This window comes from Amphiprion ocellaris, chromosome 17, assembly GCF_022539595.1.
Source record: "Amphiprion ocellaris isolate individual 3 ecotype Okinawa chromosome 17, ASM2253959v1, whole genome shotgun sequence".
NCBI lineage: Eukaryota > Metazoa > Chordata > Actinopteri > Pomacentridae > Amphiprion > Amphiprion ocellaris.
The window spans coordinates 22,037,517-22,060,599 of record NC_072782.1 but is presented as its reverse complement, the minus strand read 5'-3'; the positions used below and the strand labels follow the sequence as shown (position 1 = coordinate 22,060,599).

General features: G+C 38.7%; 1 protein-coding gene across 1 annotated transcript in view; it reads left to right on the top strand.

Moving 5' to 3' along the window:
* The first annotated feature begins 1,438 nt into the window (after positions 1-1,438).
* LOC111580626 (versican core protein-like) overlaps positions 1,439-23,083 on the top strand; it is a 48,397-nt gene continuing 26,752 nt past the window's right edge. The window contains exons 1-7 of the mRNA XM_023288450.3: positions 1,439-1,736; positions 4,012-4,083; positions 5,255-5,665; positions 12,398-12,572; positions 14,286-14,413; positions 14,499-14,795; positions 20,849-21,610. Coding sequence (XP_023144218.2) covers positions 4,023-4,083; positions 5,255-5,665; positions 12,398-12,572; positions 14,286-14,413; positions 14,499-14,795; positions 20,849-21,610 — 1,834 coding nt within the window. The 5' untranslated portion in view covers positions 1,439-1,736; positions 4,012-4,022. The remainder of the gene's footprint in view (positions 1,737-4,011; positions 4,084-5,254; positions 5,666-12,397; positions 12,573-14,285; positions 14,414-14,498; positions 14,796-20,848; positions 21,611-23,083) is intronic.

Sequence of the window (23,083 nt, the reverse complement as noted above, 5' to 3'; positions counted from 1 at the left end):
AGGCTCTTTAAAAACTGAAAAAACTCCTACACGTGTAAGTCAAATATACACTCAGATGTCTTCTGTATCTCTCAGATAGTGGCAGCTTTGACAAAACTGAACTTTTTGTGCTCTCGTATATGCTTTTCTATTTAAATTGTAGCACTGCAAAGTCACACAGTCCAAACAGCTTCAAAGTGATATCGAGCAATCTGACGCATTAATGGCCACCCAGACCGACCTGAGCCCTGCACCTCCAGATGAGAGGCTTCAGGAAGAGCTCACAGTGAGGAAACACAGGTGTGTCCTAAATGAATGTCTTTTATTAAGTGATATAAATGCAGCAGTGCTGTGGGCATCAGTTTGATTAGACAAGTCATACTTCTGTAACTGGTAAGACCGTAGAACAAAGATTTTCTCATTTGGCAAGTTTGTCTGCTTCCTCCTCGCTTGGAGGAGATATGAGGTGAGGAAGAGAAGTGAGTGCAGGAAGTAAGGAGGCTAGCATGATACCTCTAATTCATAATCTGATTGTCAGATATAAATTTGAAACTTTTAGATATGAGGATCTGTTTTTGTTTTTTTTTTTTTTTTTAGATAAGACCTGCCAAATCTTTATGTTCAGTTTCTCAACTGTGAGGATTTGCTGCTTTTCCTTGTCATATACAGCAAGGTCCATAAGTATTTGGACAGCGACAGTTTTTGCAGATTTGCCCCTTTACCAAAATTGCATTTGAAATAAAGCCGTTAAAATGAAAGTGAACAGCAGACTTTTTTTTCACTGTATATTTTCATCATTTGTTCTATCAAATTTGCAATAGTTGATCTGTGTTTTTTTCCCAACTCATAGCTATCACCTTTTTTGCACTTAAGCAGGATTTCATGTTTGAAATGTTTGTTGTTGTTTATTTGTTTGTTTTTTTTTTGCTTTCTGACACATTTTGAACATTTTGATATTTGAAAAAGAAGAATATTACAGAACAGCAATAGAAGAATGTCAGCATCCATTTTGTAGACATTTTTCTGCTCTGTCCCTCCAAGTTTGTGCCCTGCATCACCTCTTGTACGATATTATCAGTGATAAAGAGGTTGCGGTAGTATTACAAATATTACAATTTCTTTCAAAGTATGAACGGTAACTTAAAAATGTAAATGGAATGATATCAAAAATATGTTTTTTGAGGAATAGCTTGAATATGAAGTGATATGCATCTAAGGGTTAAAATGTTTGTACTTATTGGTTTTTTTTGCAATTTAACAAAAACAAAGCGAAAAACACTGTTGAAACTTAAATTCTTCATCATCACATTTCAGTTTCTGCTGAAACTGGAGTTCCATCCTCCTTTTATACGTCCCTCCCTCACCAGACCTCTTTAACTTTACAGCAGCGATATAAACCAGCGTCCCCTTAATGTCTCCCCCCTCTCTCCCACTCAGGCTTCCCCACTCTCCCTCCCTCCACCTCCTTCACTCTGTCCATCTCTTCGCCTCCCCTTCCTCCCTCTCTGGGCACTGGGCGGTGTATGATCGGTCCTGAGCGCTCCTCCTCTTCCTAATATCCGGATAATAGCGGGTGTAAAGTGGATTTGAACTTGCAGCCAGAGCTGAGAGCTGGAGGACGACATCTGTTGGAGAAGAACCGCACAAATACGCGCATCCAGACTTCGCCGTCGGTTCGGGACCTACGGGAGTTAAGTTTGGAAACTTTTAAGTGACACAAAACAAGTGGATTTTTGGACTTTTTACGCATTTGCAAGGTATGACATGTCACTTTCCTGCTGTAACTGCTGGACAGTATGGGTTAAATGTGGTAAGATAATGTTCAGTTCGTGCGTAATTATTCTCCACACATTGTTGCACTCTGCAGCGGAGGAGCCGCAGCTTTTTGGGTGGCCAGGAATGTTCTCACGCTGATAAATCACAGTGATTAGGGACTCATTGATAAAAATGACTCTCGGGACCAGTTAGGTCCGTTTACATGCACTGATCACTGGATATGCCTTATCACACAGCTGTTCGCTTCATCACTCTGCGCTTCACTGGCACCGATGGAGGATGGAAAATGAACAGCATTAAAACAGTATTTTCAGTGCTGGAATATCCCACCATGGAAAGAAACTACAGCAAAATCACAGCAATTAGCAGGCAGTGTCTAAATATTGCCTTTGTTAATCATGGCAGTTGCAGAAAATATCAAGAGGTGACTTTCTACCTTAAAATGCTTCATTAAAACTTGGTCATTTTGATTGTGCACATAGTTCACGTGGTAGTGCTTCCGAAAGTAAGCAACTTAGCTTTCCTTTGGAGGATTATTTTTATTGTTTTAAAAATAAAATTACACAAAAGGCATATTTTAATCTCAGGAGGATACAACTTTGCTGCTGTAAACTACCACAGTAAAAGTTATTCATATTTACTCAATGAGAGAAAAAAGGCTTTTGTGAATGTCAGAATGTGACTTTGCTACCAGATTACTTTGAAACATCACAGTGATAGTTGCTCATATTAACTTTACACACAGTCTAGGTCGTAATAATTCCAAAAATATCATTTACTTCAACTACTAATGGACAAAATTGGTTTTACTCATTGTTAAAATAAGGCAAAATGCCTATTTCTAATGTCAGGTATGGATTTTGTCACTGGATTACTTTAAAATATCACAGTAAAAGTTACAGACAGTGCATGAGTACAAAGAAAGTTGGAAGGAGTATGGTTATATAGATAGTATAATAAGTTGATTTATGTGCAGACACAGTGGGTAAATAAGCCTGAATGCACTGCTGGAAGCTGTGATTAACAGTGAGTCTGTTGCCAATCAATAGGAAAATGTTTGTCAACTACCTCCAGAATGATTCTTCTACTGTAATTCAAGCAATACTGCAAAACATTTAACTAAGTAGACTTACTCACTTTCATGCACTTGTACTAAAGTAAAAAATAAAAATATGATTAAAGATATCGAGAGAAAGCTAGTGGCTAGCTGTAGCTTAAGTTAAAACTTTTTAAATTAGTTTTATGTAATTTTATATGAAAATATGTGTGAAGATTTGCTGCTTTTGTTTGATATCATTGATCATTTTAACAATTTTTGATTTCAGCTGAAGGCTTGCTGCTGAAATAGCTGTGTTTGGCATTAGCACAAGCTAAAGCTAGCTTTAGTTTTTATTTAGTTTTTTACCTCCTGGGTGTTATATGTAAATGAAAAATAAAATTAAAGCTAAATGGGTCTAGCCATCTAATCTGATAATTTGCTACTACCATTTTTAAAGTTTTTTGATGATAATCAAGCTGGTCAGCTGCTAGTATGTAGGAATATTTGAACAATTTCAGATAAAAGTAGGTGCAGACCTGTCTGTGACTATTGTTAGCATAAGCTTAAGGTTCATAAACCGAGTGGATGCATAAGTTTGTTTATCTACATGAGAAAATAGTGGACTTAATTTGGTATAAAGAAGAAAACAAACAGATAAACTCCAGCTAAAGGTAGCTAGCTTAGCAGATCTCAGTAGCTGCCATTGAATTTCAGGTGATTTTTTTTGTTACATTGCATTTAATCATATACTTAAATGTATCAAATTGTATCTTAATGTAGTGTGTAGATTTGTTCTGATTCCTATAAGCTATGGGCTGCATATAATCAAACTAAAGTGAATTTTCTGAAACAATATGGATGAGAAAGCTGCAGTTTGTTGGTTGATACAGCAGAAGATTATCTAAAGGCGGAGTTCACTGTCCGCAGTTTTTAGCTGTTGTGAGGTTTCTATGACAGCGGCTTAATGGGGTAAAATAATCAGCCTAAAATACATCACATTAAAACTTTACAGCCTGTTTCTTTGTATTTCAGTTTAGATTTTCTGTCAGCTGCTCTGTTTGCTGCCCTCAGCCTTCATAAGGCAGTTTACACCACTGTTTAAAGCTAACAGCACATTGCAGCATACTTAAAACTTTTAAAATACAGAATAAAGCTTGTTGTTTTCATCTTTTTTTAGTGAGGTTCATCTCTGATTTTCAGTCTCTTTGTGTTTTCAGATTGTGTCGAGATGATTGGACACACCCTCACACACCTGCTCTGGTTTGTGTGTCTGTGTTCGGCTCAACCAGGTGAGTCGAGTCCAGCAAGAATGATGTGATTGCAGCTTAAATCCAAACTCTGATGTAATAACACGAGTGCCAGACTTGCAGGTCCAAGTCTGACAGAGTGGAAAGTGCCTTTTACTCCAGTTAGACGCTCACATGTGCAGTTCCTTCCAACTTTTGCAACAGCTAGAAGCTCCCACATAAACTCAAGGGACTTGTAGCGGAGCAGTATTTCCCCATTATAAGGGAAATACAGATAGTACAACTGGATGATCCTGCTGATGGTTTGATCTTGAGTGTTGTAGGCTCTAGAATACAATATCACGTTACATTTCTCAAATGGCAGAACCAGGACCAGATTTGGTGCACCGCTTCTGTTTTTTGATGTAATGTAAAAGAAGGACTGCGTATAATACTCCTGCACTTTTCATGATGAGTGTATGGATAATGGATGGATAAGGAGGATTAATTAAGACTAGAGAAAAGCACATCACCTTGTATCAATGTGAAGTAATCACATTGAGCTTTATCTCTTGAAATGATGTCACTGAAAACTCTTGTGAAGAGGAGTTGCTGTACAGATGATGCAGAAATTTGTTTACCGCTAAGTTTGTTGAAACTGTTGGAAACCTGCTAACAACAGAACATTTAACACACATGACTGATGATCTGTTTCCTGTCTGCACAGCTTGAAACATGTCTGTTACCAGCTGGCATCAAAGAATAATTACAACCTTCCCAATTGTAAACTGTTCCTGAAGACTTTTCTCTTTTTTTCCTCTTGGAGATGGACAAAGTTTTGTGTTTTTTTTCTCTCCTTGACGTTTTCTAGTGGTTGTCAGACAACTGGTTCTCTTTTCTTCTACTCTGTTTATGACAGCCATGTAGCTCACAGCGCCACCTTCTGACAACACTAGGCAGTCGAGGTTATTTGCTTTGAAGCCAAACCTCAATCACATTTTGTTATAATACTTTTTTAAAAAATTGTGATGTTTCAAAAGTTTCCTTCAAATCTACTTGATAGTTAAGTGGGAACATAACTACTAAGACAAATCAAGAAAAGTTATTTTGATGGACAAGATCTTTTATCTTTGATGGCCACAATAACATTAAATCATAGATGAAGTTGAGCACGATATGGATAGATATCTTGCTTTAAATGATCAAACTTCAGTAGAGTATTTACTCTTTCCAGCGCCTCCACGTACGATGATGAAGATGGAGAAGAACTCTCCTGCAGCTGGATCTCTGGCCGGCAAGGTGGTGCTTCCTTGTCACTTCTCCATAATGCCAGCTTCTCCCACCACGTCTACACACGGCCCCACGTCTGCACCTCCTCCCAGCACGAGTCCTGACGAGCAGCTCCGGATCAAGTGGGTGAAGCTGGACGGGTCGGAGGAGAAGGTGGTGCTGGTGGCTCAGGGAGGGGTGGTGAAGGTGGGGCAGGAGTTCCGTAGCAGGGTGTCGGTGCCGAGCCACCCGCTGTCGGTCGGGGACGCCTCTCTGATGATGGTGAAGCTCAGGGCCAGCGACGCCGGGCTGTACCGCTGTGAGGTGATGCACGGGATGGAGGACACTCAGGACACCGTCAGCCTCAATGTTACTGGTGAGCAGAACACACACACTTACATCTTTATGCAGTTGTTGGGCATCTTTTTGTGCCTATTTTGCATGTTTATGTGGTAGTTCTGCATATTTTGATGGTCTTTTGCACCTTTTTGTTGTTATTTTGCATGCTTATGTGGTAGTTTGCATGTTTTTGTGGCAGTTCTGCATATCTTTGTGGAAGGTTTATTTATTTTGTAGTCATTTTTTTAAAATCATTTTGTGAACATTTTGTGTCGCTGTGTGACAATTTTCCAACTTTATGTGGTAGTTTTAAATCCTTATATGATAGTTTTGCATCTTTTGGAGATCATTTTGTGTCGTTTTTGTAGTTATTTTTCATCTTTTTATGGTGGTTTTGCATATGTTTGTGGTAGTTTTGCAACTTTGTTACTCTGCATGTTTTTGTAGTAGTTTTGCATCTTATGTGTTTCTGTGGTTATTTTATGTCTATGGGGTAGCGCTACATCTTTGATAGTTATTTTGCATTTCTTTTTAATTGTTTTTGCATTTTGATGTGGTCGTTTTTTGTCCTTTTGGGTGTCATTTTGCTTGTTTTGTGGCTGTTTTGTGTCTGTAATAGTTTTGCATGTTTTTGTGGCAGTTTAGCATCTTTATGTGGCTGTTCTGCATATTTTTGTGGAAGGTTTATTTGCTTTTGTAGTAATTTTTTATCATTTTGTGAAAATTTTGTGTCATTATGTGACAATTTTCCAACTTTATGTGGTAGTTTTAAATCCTTATGTGGCAGTTTTGCATCTTTTGGAAATCATTTTGTGTCTTTTTTGCAGTTATTTTTCATCTTTTTATGGTAGTTTTGCACCTTTGTCGTTACTCCGCCAAGGAATGCAGTGGAGTTATGTGATGATCTGCATTGGTTTGTCTGTCCGTCCATTTGTTTTCCTGTCTGTTCTCAACATTACTCAAAAATGGACAAATGGATTTGGATGAAATTTTCAGGGAAGGTCAGAAATGACACAAGGACCAATTGATTAGACTTTTGCAGTGATTTGGCTTATGCTCTGGATCCACAGATTTGTTAAAGATTTCTGTATCATTGCGAGATAGCAGCACGCCGGCACTGTAACTATGACAGTAAGTGAACACTATGTCAGCTGCCTGCTGACAATCACGATTGTGATCCTAGTACAAATCAACTGCTGTGGACCACGAATTTTTTAAAGATTTCATCTGTTGGAAATGATACGACTGAGCAGCTTTGGTGGAGTACTGCGCTCTCTGACTGCTTTCCTTGTTCTGTATGTTTAGTAGTTTTGCATCTTTTGTGGTAGTTTTGTATGTTTATGTAGTAATTAAGCACATTTTGTGTTTTTTATCTTAATGTAGTAGTTAGCATCATTTTAGTAGTTTTGCTTTTCTTTGTGGTTGTTTTATGTCTTTTGTGATCATTCTGCATCTTTATGTGGTAGCTTTGCATCTCTTTGTGGTCAATTTGTATCTTTATGCTCTAGTCTTGTATCACTTTTTAGTCATTTTGATCTTTATGTATTAGTTTTGGATAGCTTTGTGGTTGACTTGGATAGTTATGTGGTAGTTTTGCATCATTATCAGCAGAGAGAGAAGTGGGCGGGTCTCAGCACTTTACAGTCACATTAACAGTGTGTATCAGGAGTCTACAAACTGCATCAGTGACTACATCCAGATGTGTTCACCTGGCAGACACTTCAAAGCTGAAGGTGCCGCCAAAAGTATTAAGTCAAGCTGTTTTCTCTAAAGTCACTTCCTCTCAGAAGTCTGTTGTGGTTGTTGTTACCGTCTGTTTTTTAATTCTTCTTCTGGAAGTTTCTCTGAGCTCCCCTAAAATCTCAGTTGCAGTCCAAGAGCAGTTTTCATGAGTGACGAGGAAACCTGAAGCCTGTGATGCACAAACATCTTCTGTCCTGTAGTTCAGCTGTTGACATGAAATATATTTGCATTCTCTTACATTGAGGTTTTATGAGGTAAAAGGTTTCTAACCAACAGTCAACCAAATCTGAAAGTAATTCCTACCTGACCCCAGTGAGTTTTATTCTTCTTATTATTCCTGTTTTCAGGATTTTTGAGCCCTAACAAGTACGGGAGAGAGAGATGCCTGACATTTTCAGGTGACAACAAACCTCTGTTAAAAACTAACTAAATAAATCTTGCATCCACTCTATCACAATCTGAAGACAAAATCTGTTACAACAGATAATCACATTTTAATACCAGGATCATCTTCTTGCCATAATTTCTTCTGTCAAAATTTTCTTCTAATAATCTTCTAATGATTTGATGATGTGCAAAAAATCACCAGTAGGAATCAGACCAGTCAGACTTATTTTTTTGTGAAATGAACATCGATTACATTTTAATTGTAATGCTCTTCTTACCACATTGACTTAGGCTACTGTGTGAATGAAAGCACCAAGATTTGCAGTGAACTTATGCAACAAAATGCCCAAAAACCTGATCCCTTCCAGTTTTAGTTTATCGTTTGTGACATCTATCTTTGGAAATATCATAAAAAGAGTTTCAAAGCAATAAAAGTTGCGAAACAATAAGCTGTGCTGTTGTTTACTTTCACTTATCAAATTCAGAAATTGGCTATGCCTGCTGTAGCATACTGCAATACAAGGTGATTTAACAGTTTCATAATACAAATTATTATGGAACGTAATATGCAGTACATAGTGCATTTGTCAGTAGTACTTAGTAGGCAGTTCTGAATACAGCCAGTGACTTCATTTAAAACAATTGGCTCAACAAAATCCTCAGTAAACACAGCTGATCCACTTAATAGAGTTACTTGTTCACTGTAGTTAGTCCAGCTTGACTGGAACACATGTCCACAAATACTGTGACAGCAGCTTTATCAGTCCAGGAAATCTGTCAGTATTTACCATCACCTCGAAAACGTATTTATACTCAGAGTACAGTGCCACAGATACACTTCATCTATTTAGTCTGAATATTGCTGAAAGTTTGTATTCAGAGTTCTGCTGCTCCTATAGGTTAGCAGCATCTCTGCTAGACTCAGCCTCTGCCCTGCGTTAGCTTCTCAACATCCTAGCTTAGCATCTTTAGCATGAACCTCAGGCAGCTAGTAAAAAGTGGACAGACACCAGACTCCTTTTGACAACTTGATGCTGCAGACATAATCAACAGGACTGCCACAGTTAGCAGTTAGACAGCAGGGAGGTGCGCTTATTTTATGGATCCAGCTGGTCAGCAAATACACCTGTAACTCCATGGTATGAAACACTAAGAGGCTCCGCCCGGTGGATGAACCGGGTACTGCGTGTCCATCATTTTCTGCCTTGATGGTTCAAATATTTTTAATAGGGTAAGACTAATTGAACTGCTACTAAGCAGTCACATTAAAAACAACTATGACACAATTCATAAAGAGAATAATGGTTTGATAATAAATAATTGAACCTGATGCTGATGATATGATGGAACAGTGTTCCATTGTCCAGGAGGGTCCTATGTTTCTGTGCTGAGTTATATTGAATGAGAATATTATCAAATTAGAAACACAGAAGAGAGAAAAGCACCAAACAACTTTGTTCAGTTTATTTTCATAGAAGCATTGAAAAACAAGAAAAGCACTCAGAGAGTGCATTATTCTGCCAAGATTGTTCATTCCCCCAATATATATATATATATATATATATATATATATATATATATATACACATACATACAGGGTTTCCTCTACATTCATTCAGCACCAGCGGCCCACCAGTATCTACTCTTTGAGGGGTTAATACAATGCTAATTACTCGCAAGAGCGCGGCCTTGAAAGTGACGTCACGTCAGGGAGCAGGGAGCCTGCCACCGCTGCTGAAAAAAATCCCAGATGAAACACTCTATATACAGTTGTGGTCAAAAGTTTACATACACTTGTAAAGAACATAATGTCATGGCTCCCTTGAATTTCCAGTTATTTCTACAACTCTTATTTTTCTCTGATACAGTGATTTGTCACAAAAAACATTCATGAAGTTTGGTTCTTTTATGACTTTATTATGGGTTAACAGAAAAAGTGACCAAATCTGCTGGGTCAAAAATATACATACAGCAACATGAATTAGCATTTTTGGTGACTTAGAAAGTTGTGTCAATGAAATGAGCTTCATAGCATGGCCTCTTAACTTCTTGTGAGTGATTAAGTGATTATGAGTGACTACAGCTGGTGACTTCTCTGAGGCCATTTAAATATATATATATATATATATATATTAAAAAAAATAATTATTTTTTTTTGCAGCATTTATTTATTAGTTATTGATGATCAGAAATCACGGCAACATAGAATGTGTCCATTTAATATAGATGTACCCACAAACAAAATGACCTTGCACTGAGCACAGGCGTGTGTTATGCGTGCAATATTTGGCGGGCGGTGGGAATTGATGGGACTCAGAAATGCCCTCACAATTTAATCAGTTGTTCCTTGTATGATTTCTGAAGGATAAGGCCCGATAAGTCCGCAGCGGTCTATTTGTAGTAGGATCGCAATCATGTGATCGTCAGCAGGCAGCTGACATAGTGTTCACTTGTAGTTGTAGTTAAAGTGACGCTGTTTTGATATCTTGTAATGATACAGAAATCTTTAACAAATCCTTGGATCCAGACTATACGCCACATCAAATCTAATCAATTGGTCCTTGTGTCATTTCTGACCTTCCCTGAAAATTTCATTCAATTCCATTAGTCCGTTTTTGAGTAATGTTGCAAACAGACAAGCAGACAAACAGACGGACAAATCAACGCAGACTGTCACATAACTGCCGCGTTCCTTGACAGATTAACAAGCAAATGCTCACCACTGTGCAGCTGGAGCTGAAGAATATTTGGCTTTTGGCCAAAAAATGTGTACAATTATCAGATTAACTTTTTCGTTGTTTGTCTAATCAGAGAATCTACAAACTGTCTTTGCTCCAGTTCAGTGTTGCAGGATAAGATAAAGGTACACAGCAGTCTCATTTTCTCCTATATGAAAGTCTGTAGAGAAATTGAAGACTTTTGGGATCCGTCGATCACCTCGCCTCGCCTCTCTCCCAGACATTTCCACAGATTCCACATTAATCCTGAACAGCACTCTTTGTTGAGCAGCTCCACACAAAGACTCTCCCTATAAGTGACACACAACTCTCCATTTAACAGCTCAGACCTCCTTTCACGTTGTCCTGCAGCTCTGCCAGGATATCCTCCCAGATGAGAGATGATCCAGCTCCAAAAAAATGAGCTAATGACACAAAACAACAGCAACGTATAGTCTGAGGATGACAGCTATAATTATTCACCGGTTTCTGTTTCTCTGTACTATCATTTATCTGTGCAGTTTCTGTCAGGTGGATCTGCGCTGTAATCTGAAGTCATTTTAAATCAGAGTCACTGAAATGTCGCGTCAACAGGAGACACTCAGGTTGATGAAATGGTAAATGGTCTGTATTTATATAGCGCTTTACTATACCTGTAACGATACCCAAAGCACTTTCCATTATACATCACATTCACACACTGATGGTGGAAGCTGCCATGCAAGGCGCTAACCACGACCCATCAGGAGCAGTTAGGGGTTCGGTGTCTTGCTCAGGAACACCTGGACATGAGCTCTCCAGGCCAGGGATCGAACCGGCAGCCCTCTGGTTACAAGACAGCCACTCTACCCACTGAGCCATGCCCCATCAGCACAGCTCAGTGGGTAGAGTTTTCCTTTGTAGTACCAATCGTATTGTTGGAAGAACTGTAAGAGCTCAGAGTGGTGAATCAGGACCTCTGTTTTTTGAAAATTAACTGAAGATGTCAATATTTCCGGATGTTTTACTAACAAATTTCTCACATTTTAGTCACATTTTTTGCACATTATATTTACTTTTTTTGATATTTCATCAATGTGATTGTGACATCTTCAATATGGAATCATCCATATTTTTCTGAAATTGTGGTTTTCTAATATTTTTTTCCTTTTTCAGATAGGATAGGTTGACTTTTTTATTGACCAATAAAATAACTTTAAAAAAATGTTTCTTAATAATATTTACTTAAAATTATATATTAGTTAGTTTATGACTGTAATTGATAGGTTTTTTATGTTTTATTTTCTCGACAAATTTCTGACATTTTTCTTTTTCTATATTTTTATTTTTGATCAATATTTGTTATTTTGATTTTTCACACATTTTGATAATGTTTTAATACATTTTAAAAAATATTTTGAGGCAATTTTTTGAAAAGATTTTGAGTAATTTTTTTCTACATTTTGTTACATTTTATTTTTAGATATTCTCTTTTTTCAGACATTTGTATTTGTATTTCTATTCATGCACTTTTTTGCAGACTATTTATTTTTGCAGATACTGTATTTATTTTTGTCAAATACATATAATACTTTCAGACATTTTAATTATGTTTCACCTTCATTTTATTTCTTTTTTTCAAAATTTTTTTGGACTTATTGGACATTTCTGCTGCTTGGCTTGTGTTCAGGGTGAAGCTTTAGTTTATCAACATTCAGTAGGCATCATTATGGGTAATGTGACTCAGTAGCTACAATAACAGGACTGTGATATTTGTGCCTTCTTGCACTAAAAACAGCTAATTACAAACCTGAACTGGGTCTTTTAGCTCCAGTTATTTCTAACTTTAGCTGGTGAAAGCTGAGCTCTGAAAAGATTCTGGTTCAATAAAATGCTACTGAGAGTTGTTGCTGTTTGACTGACTGCCGGGTTTCTCTCTGCAGGTGTTGTCTTCCACTACAGAGCAAATACCAGCCGCTACACTCTGGATTTCCCTGCAGCTGTGGAGGCGTGTCACTCCATCGACGCCTCCATCGCCACACCCGAACAGCTGACCGCTGCCTTCGAGGACGGCTTCGACCAATGTGACGCCGGCTGGCTTGCCGACCAGTCAGTCAGGTACATTCACACAATGTTTCTGCCATGTTTACGGCAAAATCTCCATTTTTATTTGTCTTAAACTTCTTGCAGTGTAAGTTTCTTAAAATAAGTGATAAAAAGCTGCCAATGCAGTAAGAATATGTACACAAGTATTTTTCTAAAATCACTTCATTTAGCCTGCTTTATTAATGATGGTGATATTTATTTCTCGGGACTACTTCAATAAAATGGATTTCCATTGGAAAGAGGTTAAAATATTCTTTCTACACATGTAGATTTTTCACTTTTAAAGGTTCACATTTAAAGACAATTGAGTTTTTATCAATGAAGTGTTGTCAAAAATTACACCTTTATTATTCTCAAACATACTTTTACTAAAGAATCTTTTTTAAAAAAAATGCTTTTATATTAGGAAGTCATTATTTCAGTGACATAAACATTTTAAATATTATAAACAGATAAAAAGAAAAATACTAAGAAATAAATAGTAAAATGCCCATTAACCCACAATCCTTTGTATCTCATTCAATCTAAAAGTAGTTTTAAATTGACTTTGAATTGAACAAAACAAATAGTGTCAATAATGAAGTAATGAAAAAAAAAAATTAAAGTAATAATAGAGAATTTAATGCGAGAATTTAATTTTATTTATTTGTTTTAGTCAGACATTTTATATATATACGCTACCAGTAAAAAAGTTTGGACAGGCCTTCTCATTTAATGGTGTTTCTTTATTCTTATGACTATTTACATTGTAGATTCTCACTGAAGGCATCAGAACTATAGATGAACACATATGGAATTATGTAGTAAACAAGGAAGCGTGAAATAAGTCAAAACATGTTTTATATTTTAGATTCTTCAAAATATTCAATTCAATTCAATTTTATTTATATAGCACCAATTACAGTCAAATTGTCTCAAGATGCTTTACAGAACCCATATGCCTGAACCCCAGAGCAAGTCCAAAGGCGACAGTGGCAAGAAAAATACCCTTTTAACAGGGGAAAAACCTTGAGTAGAACCTGGCTCTAATGTGGGGGGACCCATCTGCCTGCTGGCCGGGTGGGTTGAGAGGGAGAGCAACTCTTTCCTTTGATTACTGCTTTGCACACTCTTGTCATTCTCTCCAAGAGCTTCATGAGGTAGTCACCTGAAATGGTTTTCCAACAGTCTTGAAGGAGTTCCCAGAGATGCTGAGAACTTGTTGGCCCTTTTGCCTTCACTCTGTGGTCCATCTCATCCCAAACCATCTGGATTGGGTTTAGGTCAGGTGACTGTGGAGACCAGATCATCTGATGCAGCACTCCATCACTCTCCTTCTTGGTCAAATAGTCCTTACACAGCCTGGAGGTGTGTTTGGGGTCATTGTCCTGTTGAAAAGTAAATGATGGTCCAACTAAAGACAAACTGGATGGAATGGCATGTTGCTGCAGGATGCTTTGGTAAACATGCTGGTTCAGTTTGCCTTCAATTTTGAATAAATCCCCAACAGTGTCACCAGTAAAGCATCCCCACACCATCACACCTCCTCCTCCATGCTTCACGGTGGGAACCATGCATGTAGAGACCATCCGTTCACCTTTCGCACAAAGATACGGCTCGGGGAACCAAAGATCTCAAATTGATTAATTGATGTCAGGGTTTGTCGATTTTTGTATTTTCCCACTGCGAAACACTTTGAAAAGTATGCTATTGATGAAATTAGGATTTATTTATTATTATTTTCAGGTACCCAATCACAGTGCCCCGTCCCGGCTGTGCAGGTAATCTGCTGAGTCGACCAGGTGTCAGAACGTATGGCCTCCGCGACCCCACAGAGACATATGACGTGTACTGCTACGTAGACAAACTGAACGGTAAATACAACGAAGATATCACATAAAAGGACCACGGCTCTGTTAGCGTTTGTTGACTTTGAACATGTTTGTCCTCCATGTGCAGGTGATGTCTTCTACCCCCCATCCCTCAAAGACAAGGTCACCTGGCAGCAGGCAAATGAGGAGTGTGAGAAGCACGATGCTGTGTTAGCGTCGCCTGGCCAGCTGTTTGCAGCCTGGAGGGCAGGACTGAACCGTTGCGACTACAGCTGGCTGTCTGACGGCAGCGCCCGTTACCCCATCACCATCCCTCGGCCGCAGTGTGGAGGAGGCCTGCTGGGCGTCCGCACACTCTACAAGTACGAAAACCAAACTGGATACCCAGATCGCAGCGACCGCTATGGAGCATTCTGCTTTAAGGGTAAGATGGGAACACACACCAAACACTCCTCTGAACGCACACGTTGTTTGTCATCTACTTCACCTGGGAGTTTTCCAGATCTCCATCCAGGATACCACAATCTCTCTGGATTTCATTCATATTTTAAGTGAAATTTTAAGACACTTTTTCTGATATTTTGTTAACAATGTTAATAAAAGAGTTTTTATTCATATTATTCAGAACATTTTCAAATATTCATATTTTCCCCATATTTTTATTTATTTATTTATGAAACTGTATTAATATTTTTCTGATATTTTATTAGACATTTATAGTTTTTTTTAAGGAATCCTATCATTATTTTTCTGACATTTTATTAATATTTTTTGGCTGTTTCTTTAATTAATTTTTTTCAAGCATTTTATTTTTTCAGACAGTTGTGTTTTCAATTTTCAGAATTTTTTTTTAGACATTTAATTTAGGTTTTTCTATGTTACTAACAGTTTTATAAACATTCAAAAGTGAAGACATGAAAGTGTCAGCAAAATATAAATTAAAACTTTTTTAAAAAATTCATAAATTAAATATCTAAAAAATATGAATAATAATGTTTTTAAAATATACATTCAAATCCATGGGAAAATAAATAAAAGGTTTAAAAAATAAAAATAAAATACTTGAGAAAAATAAATAAATGTCAGATAAATATTTAAAATATAATTTTAAAATCTAATACACTTGCATTGCTAACAAATATATTTTTGGAAGGACAGTGTGCAAGAGTCTGTTTGACTCTTTTGGGAATACTCGTCCCTCAGCTGGACACCTTCCTCGTGATAATAGATGTGCAAAGAGATCCTTTGTAGTAAAAATGAATGAACAAAACATAGACATAGAAAACATAAGAAAACACAGCACAGTGTCTTGCTGTCTTAGTTGATGACAGTGACATTAAGAGGGCAGAAAAATAGCACAGGTTGTCCTTTCTGAGTTGAACCAAACAGAAGTTCTTCAGGGACTCCTAGAAGTATCTACTCAGGAGGAGAAAATTTTTCCTGCCCCGACAACAACCCTGAAAGAGATTCTACAGCGGCAGTTATTGCATCTTATAGAGCAATAATTTAATGAGGAATGCTATCAAGGATAGTGATTTGTTAAGATGCAGCTGGGGATCTGTTAGCATCAGCAAATTTATAATAATAATGTTTATTCATAGAGAATTGAAGGGCAGAAAATGATCCAAAAAAAGCTCGGATGAGGTCAGGGCTGCACCTTTTTGCTGAGCTTCTCCCAAACATCCAAATCAGCAGAAAGTTGTAGCTCACTACATAAACTCTGAGGTGTGTCGCAGCACTAACGAGTTGCGATCTGCAGCCACTTAAAAGCAGCAAAGCGTACAGATGTGGCAACAGAGACAGAGCAGAGAGAACCAACCCAAACAGGAGGAGAATAAACTCCCACTGCCCCATTTATGGTGGGGCACGCTTTTTTACAAGGGGAAAACCCAACATATGCACTCTAACACAGATAGAGCAGAAACAGGACAGGTCCCTAATGCTTCACAGCTGGAGCTGCCAAACTCCCCCCGACAAACGGACGGACAGACCGAGGGAGTAGGAGGTGGAAAAGAAGGGGAGCTCTCTCTTCAGTAACATCATCATTTAAAAACGGAGAGGTGAGCTCGGTCTGTGCAGCAGCAGCATCACCCTGATTTACACTGATATAGCTGTGATCGCTCACATGTCTGGCAGTGCAGCGGGACTTTCTGCTGGGTGTCCTGCCAAGCCTTCAGAGAGGTGGCAGAACTGCAGGAGAGTTAACATGCAGTGAAGTGACAGCATCAGGACGGGCCCCGACTCCTGGCCCCCGGCCCCGCCAGACAGCTGCAACTCGCGAAACATATGACATCATATCTGGGCGGGGCTGAACACACAGTCAGGGTCTCCTTCATGGCGCAAAGCACCAGAGCTGACCGCAGTGTAAAGCCTCCAGTCAGCAGGCAGTAAACACCTTCAGCTGGCGTATCAATAAAAACATCTGGAATATTGTAGTCCTTATTTAAAACTGAAGTTTCATAAAAAAAAAAATACATTTAAACATGTGCAAGGTGGCTCTGCACAGTGGCTTAGTGGTTAGCATGTCCACCTTGCAGCTAGAAGATCACCGGTTCGCATTCTTGCCTGGACCTGGGATGTTTCTGTGTGGAGTTTGCATGTTCTCCCTGTGCATGTGTGGGTTTTCGCTGGGTACTCCGGCTTCCTCCCACAGTCCAAAACATGCTGAGGTTAACTGGTGATTCTAAATTGTCCGTAGGTGTGAATGTGAGTGTGATTGTTTGTCTCTATATGTAGCCCTGTGATAGACTGGTGACCTGTCCAGGGTGTCCCCTGCCTTTACCCTAAGTCAGTTGGGATAGACTCCAGCCCCCCTTATTAACCCCAAAGAGGATTAAGCTATGTATAGATAATGGATGGATGTGCAAGCTGATGCAATCCACCGCAACAGCTCTACAATGAATTCATTATTTCCAGTTTTATGTTGTCATAAAACTGATATTCTACTTTACTGTTGAGGTTTAACTGGCTGCTGTATGCATTTACATTAAAAAGTAACTAGCTTAGCCAACAGCTGACAAACAGAACATAGGCAACAGCGAATCAAGTCGCTGCTAGCATAACTAAGCTTACAGAAAGAATGAAAGGACCAGTCAAGGGGCTGTTCCTGAAAACATTCGAGCCACCTCGAGATTCTGCAGTGGAAAGTTGTCTGTTGACCATTTCATATCTTATATCTGCTGTTTTTACCTGCTTAGTTATGATAAATTTCTGTTTTTATCTTAATCTTGACTGTTAAGTGTTGCTGCTGGATCCTAACATATCAGTATCAATACTCGGACTAGCATAACCAAGCTAGAGCTAACTAGCTTAGCTGATTGTTAATAAACAGTACTCACATAAGTTCTTTTAAACGCTGCCTAATGCTTGCCCTGAGTTAGCATATTGGAAAGATGCTTGCTGATTGCTTCATTCATCCATCCATCATCTTTTGGGCTGCTGGTCAGACAAAACAAGATATTCGAAGACATGACATATGATCAGTCGGAAACTATACTGAGCATTTTTATTGTTACTCTCATTTTATAGGCAGAGCAGTTAATAAATTAATTGAAAGAAGAATCTTCAGATTAATCAGTACAGCACTAGTAGGGTCCAAGCTGTTGTACTTCTAGTTAGCACTGAGTTTGAGCTTGAGGGGAGTGTGAAGAGGAGGGTCTGGGAGGAAGAGTGGAAAATAAACAGGAGAAACAGCCACCCCCCCCATCCATCCATATGTTGCCCTGACAGCCAGCAGGGAGGAATGGAGGAGAGTCAATTATGTCCCGTTTATTAAAGCATTATGTCAGTGACGTTCAAAGCTTGCAGCGTACTCCCAGGACGCTAACTATATGAACTCAGCACTAAGACGTACACAAAGGAGAGCATTGTATGCATGTTTAGGAGTCCTATTTCCCCTCTTTTCTCATATGGTATGTGTTCCATCATAATGAGATATAAATCTTAGCAAGCATCACAGCCTGTTTTGAAGAGGTCTTTACAACAAAAGCCTTATGGTGTTTTCAGAGTTGAGCACAGTGTGCTCCTGGGGAAAAAAAGAGAAACCAGTTCACTGCAAAGGCAACTCAAATAAAAGAATGGAGTTAGCTCACAGAAACCGCTCTGTTCAGATTTGCAATAATTTCCCAAAAAGATGAGGTAATGCATCCCAAAACACCTCAAGTTTTCTTCTTAAATTTTTGACACTTTACGCTTAGCTAAGGGACTGATCTAAAGGTGCTACACATAAACCCTTAAGGGTCAACACGGGGGCAAAAGCAAACATAAAATAGTGTGCACCTTTTCAGCCATGTCATTCCATATAATCAACCACATCTGGAAAAGTTCCCACCTGACCGTTTCAGAATCAGTAGATTTTTTTATGCGCAGTAACTTTAGTATATTTAATGTAGCCATACATGTTTGTACCTTTATACTAGGAAAATATTCAGCTACATGTCCTTGAGGTACATAGAGGTGGGTTGAAATTTCATGCTTTCTAATTTGCGTTACTTTTTTCAGCGTTTCTGAGCCTCATAACTTCATAAGTACAGGAGATAGACACATGAAATATTTAGGGCTGAAAAACAAATCCATTTTACATCCACTTCAGATTTCACAATATGAAAGGCAAATCCATTTTGATGATATTACAAATTTATATGTGTATTAGAAAATTGTTTTGACACAGAAGGAATCGTGGCCAGAAGATGAACCTGGTATGAAAATGTAGGTACAAATGAGACTTTTCATCTGCTAGAACTTGCTTTGGCCAACTATCTACCATACATGGTGATATGACCTTTGAAAGTTTAGCCAAAATGCACTTTTCAAAGTTTTCTTTCTGTTTCTGTTTTGATCTGAGAAGCTGCTGTTCTTTTGATATCCAGTAGTGCTGACCTTTGCACATTAAACTTTTCAGTAAAAGACTTAAGGGTGTTTTGTGCAACTCATTTTGTTTTTAAAAAGCCTTAAGAATCTTACGGTCAGTGATTCCATCAGTAGTGACTGTTGTTCTCTGACAGCAGTCTCCAGAGAGTCCAGGCTCATTCCTAACAGGTGACTTTATGTTTTAAAAGTAAAAACTGCTGCATTTCCTTTTATAGCCTTCTTCAAGCTAGCAGCAGCATGACGGTTGCATGATTAGCATTTTCCAGATAGCAAAGTTTTCTTTTTAATGACTCATGACGACACTGATTTCATTCTGTAAACTGTTTTTCTTGGATATAGCTGTTATTCCCTTGACCACTGGATGATCAACCTCATCGTTCTACACGTTTCAGCCCACTGATGACAAATTTTGCTGAATTTATAATGCTGCAGAGCTTTTTTTCAAAGCAGACCAGGCCCTTCTACCTGTGAGGAAAGATGTGACACTGTCCCTGTTTCTTAAGGAAAGCTGCTAACTGAATGATACTATAAGCCAGAGGTGTGCAACTGATTTTAGTTCAGGGATCAAATTCTGCCCAATTTGATCTCCAGTGGGCTGGACCAATAAAATCACAGCATAAAAACATAAATAACCACAACTCCAAATGTTTCCTTTGCTTTAGTGCAAAAAAGTACATTCTGAAAATGTTCATATTTAAGAAATTATCTTTTTACTAAACATTATGAACAGCCTTTTCTTAAGGAAAATAAATTCACTTTCAACAAGATTATGCCTGAGTTTATCATTTACATATTACAACTTACATATCACAATGTATCTACTGAGGCACAAAACGTTTAGTCTCAGGTATCTGGAACTGAATGATATAGTATTTTACTTCATGATCAAAATGACAAAAATCTGACAAAAAACAACAACCAAAAACAACAAAAACAAGACAAAAGATTGCAAAAATTAGACACAAAATGACAAAAGCAAGAAACAAAATGACAAAAAATGAGTCAAACGACACGAAATAAAACAAAAATGAGACCAAAAATTAGACAAAAAAGTTATAAAGTGACAAAAAATGCACAAATGACACAAGACAAAAAATGACAAAAGTGCGAAACAAAATAGCAAAAAAATAAACAACAAACAAAGCAAAACACAAAATGACAAAAATAAGACAAAAACACAAGCGAGACAAAATGGAAACACAAAATGAAAAAACAAAATGACAAAAAATGAGACAAATGGCAAAAGTCTGACAAAAAACAACAAAGACGAGACAAAATATTACAAAAATGAGGCACAAAATGACAAAAGAACAATGAACAATAGAATATTTTACTTTATGATCAAAACAACTTGTCATGGTGTAGAAATTATTTAATTTATTTATTTATTATTAAATTTATAGTTTTACAAATGTAAAATTTGCAGTTAAACGTCTTCTCTGTACACTTTACAAAATCGTCCAACAGGCCGGACTGGACCCTCTGGTGGGTTTTGGGTTGCAGGCCGCATGTTTGACGCCCCTGCTATAAGCAGATGGTCATCAGTGTTTGTAGTTCCATTATTTTCTATATTTTCTAAACCTCCTCTCCTCTTCCCCTCTCTCACAGCTAAACTACCAGATCCGACTACTGTGAGTTCCCAGGTGAGTACAGCTGCGTCCAACCCCACATCTGCTCCTCACACTCCAGCACCCTCACACCCTGAAAAAGCTGAAATCCAAACAGCAGGACCAGAGCCTGTCGCATATTCACCAACAGAGAGCCCACTGGCAGACTTCACCTCCCCTCACACCTCAACCTCAGCGATCCCTTCTACCACCTTCAATGACTTTGACGTTCAAGATTTCAGTAACTCACACAAGGTAGAGTCAGTCCCCATCAGAGGAGACACTTTGATCCCCATGCAGCTCCCTCCGTTACCCACCTCCCGCTTGCAGCCCGAACACCTCGACATCTCCCACACAGGGGAGGAGGGAGGCCAGGCAGGATCAGGCCGGGGTGAGAGCAGCGGCAGTGGGGAGGGAGGCAGCAGCGATGACAGCTCTGGAGAAGTGACCCCAGGAACCACACTGAGACCAAGCTGGCTTCCAGAGGTCAGTGCAGGGATGGAAACTTCGTCACTGGAAGTCACCCTGAGCCCTTCAGAGATCACTGCAGTTACCCCACTGACTGTCACACGAGAGCCAGACCTGCCAGCTGGGGTCAGAGAGGATGGGCAACAACCTGCTGTGGTTTTCAAAGAGGACGTCACCCCCGGAGCTCCACCAATGTTTGACCTTGAGTCTCTGGACATGTCTGCAGGCGGAGAGTCATCAGGCAAACCTCCGTTCCACGTCATCCTTGTCAACGTGCACAGCCAGAACCAGTCAGGTGAGTTGAAGCTAGGACGGAGTTGGTGTTGACTAACGGTGTCCTAATCAAGTTTATTTGTCCCCATCTGATCATAGTCATTTAATATTTAGATATCGTACTGCTAGAATGTTATATGACATTTAAAAGACGCCACACTGTTAACCCTTTGATTAACAGTGTGGGTCAGGAGATACCCATTTTCCATTGGATTTGGGTCACTTTTGACCCATGTTGTGCATCAAAGGGTTAATGATTAACAGTATTATGCTTCATTTTATTTTTATTCGATTTGTGTTTTCCTTGACATACATTATGACATTTCAATCATATACTGATGCAGACAAAAAACAAACCTTGTTGTAAAGCTCTGGTAGGACTCTGAAATGTATGTGTTAGTGGGTATGGTGTACCGTTGCCCCACCAGCTCCAAAATAAGGTGAAAACTTGTATTCTCTACAAGCATGTCAGAAGACGCATTTTTGATCAGCTACTGTACTTGCTTGTGGTGAAGCCTTCTATTTTGTATACTATAGTGATCCAAGGAGGCAGTCACTTGGTCTAAAGGCAGATCATGTTGGCAAACTAGCTAGCAATGGGACACCATGATGCAAACGTCTGTGGTGCTTAATAAGCTGATGTAAATAAATGAGCTGGGGTCAACTAGGACAACCTCTCTGTATCCCAGCGGCATATGTGACAGAGCTGCCTTTATGGCTCATATTATGTGTTCGTTGGCTAAAACAGCAATATCAGAGAGGATGAATGCATGCTGTGCTTAATTTGTGTTAGTAAGTGATAATTGACTGCTGTCAATTGATTTAGAAAACTCTTTAAAATTAACATCGCTATGAATTACTCTCTCCCTTTAGAACACCTGTGTGACGGCATTTCCTTCACACAGGTCTTGAATTTTAAATACACATCCACCATTGATGTCTGGCTGGAGTCTATCCCAGCTGACTTAGGATGAAGGCAGGAGACACCCTGGACAAGTCACTAGTCTATCACAGGGCTACATATAGAGACAAACAATCACACTCATATTCACACCTATGGACAATTAACCACAACAACAATTTTAGACTGTGGGAGGAAGCAGAAGAACCCAGAGAAAACTCACGCATGCACAAGGAGAACATGCAAACTCCATGTAGAAAGATCCTTGGCTCCTAGCCAATGTGCAGCCCTATTTAATATACATTCAGGCATTCAATTTTTTGTGTCAATTGTCGTATTATTACTTATTTTCTTCCTAGGGAGTGACAACTTTACTTGTAAAAATGCAACTTTAAAAAGAAATTAATCTCACCAACAGTTTTCTGCCCGTCATCTAGATCCAGGTCATGTTAGGGAAATAATTATATTACTAAAAACTATTATATTGGACCTGGAAGCACAAACAACATATAGTATACAACAGACGTGAGGACACCCTTGTGCAATACTACGTAAATGTCAGATGATTCAAAATTGCCTCATCATTAATGAATC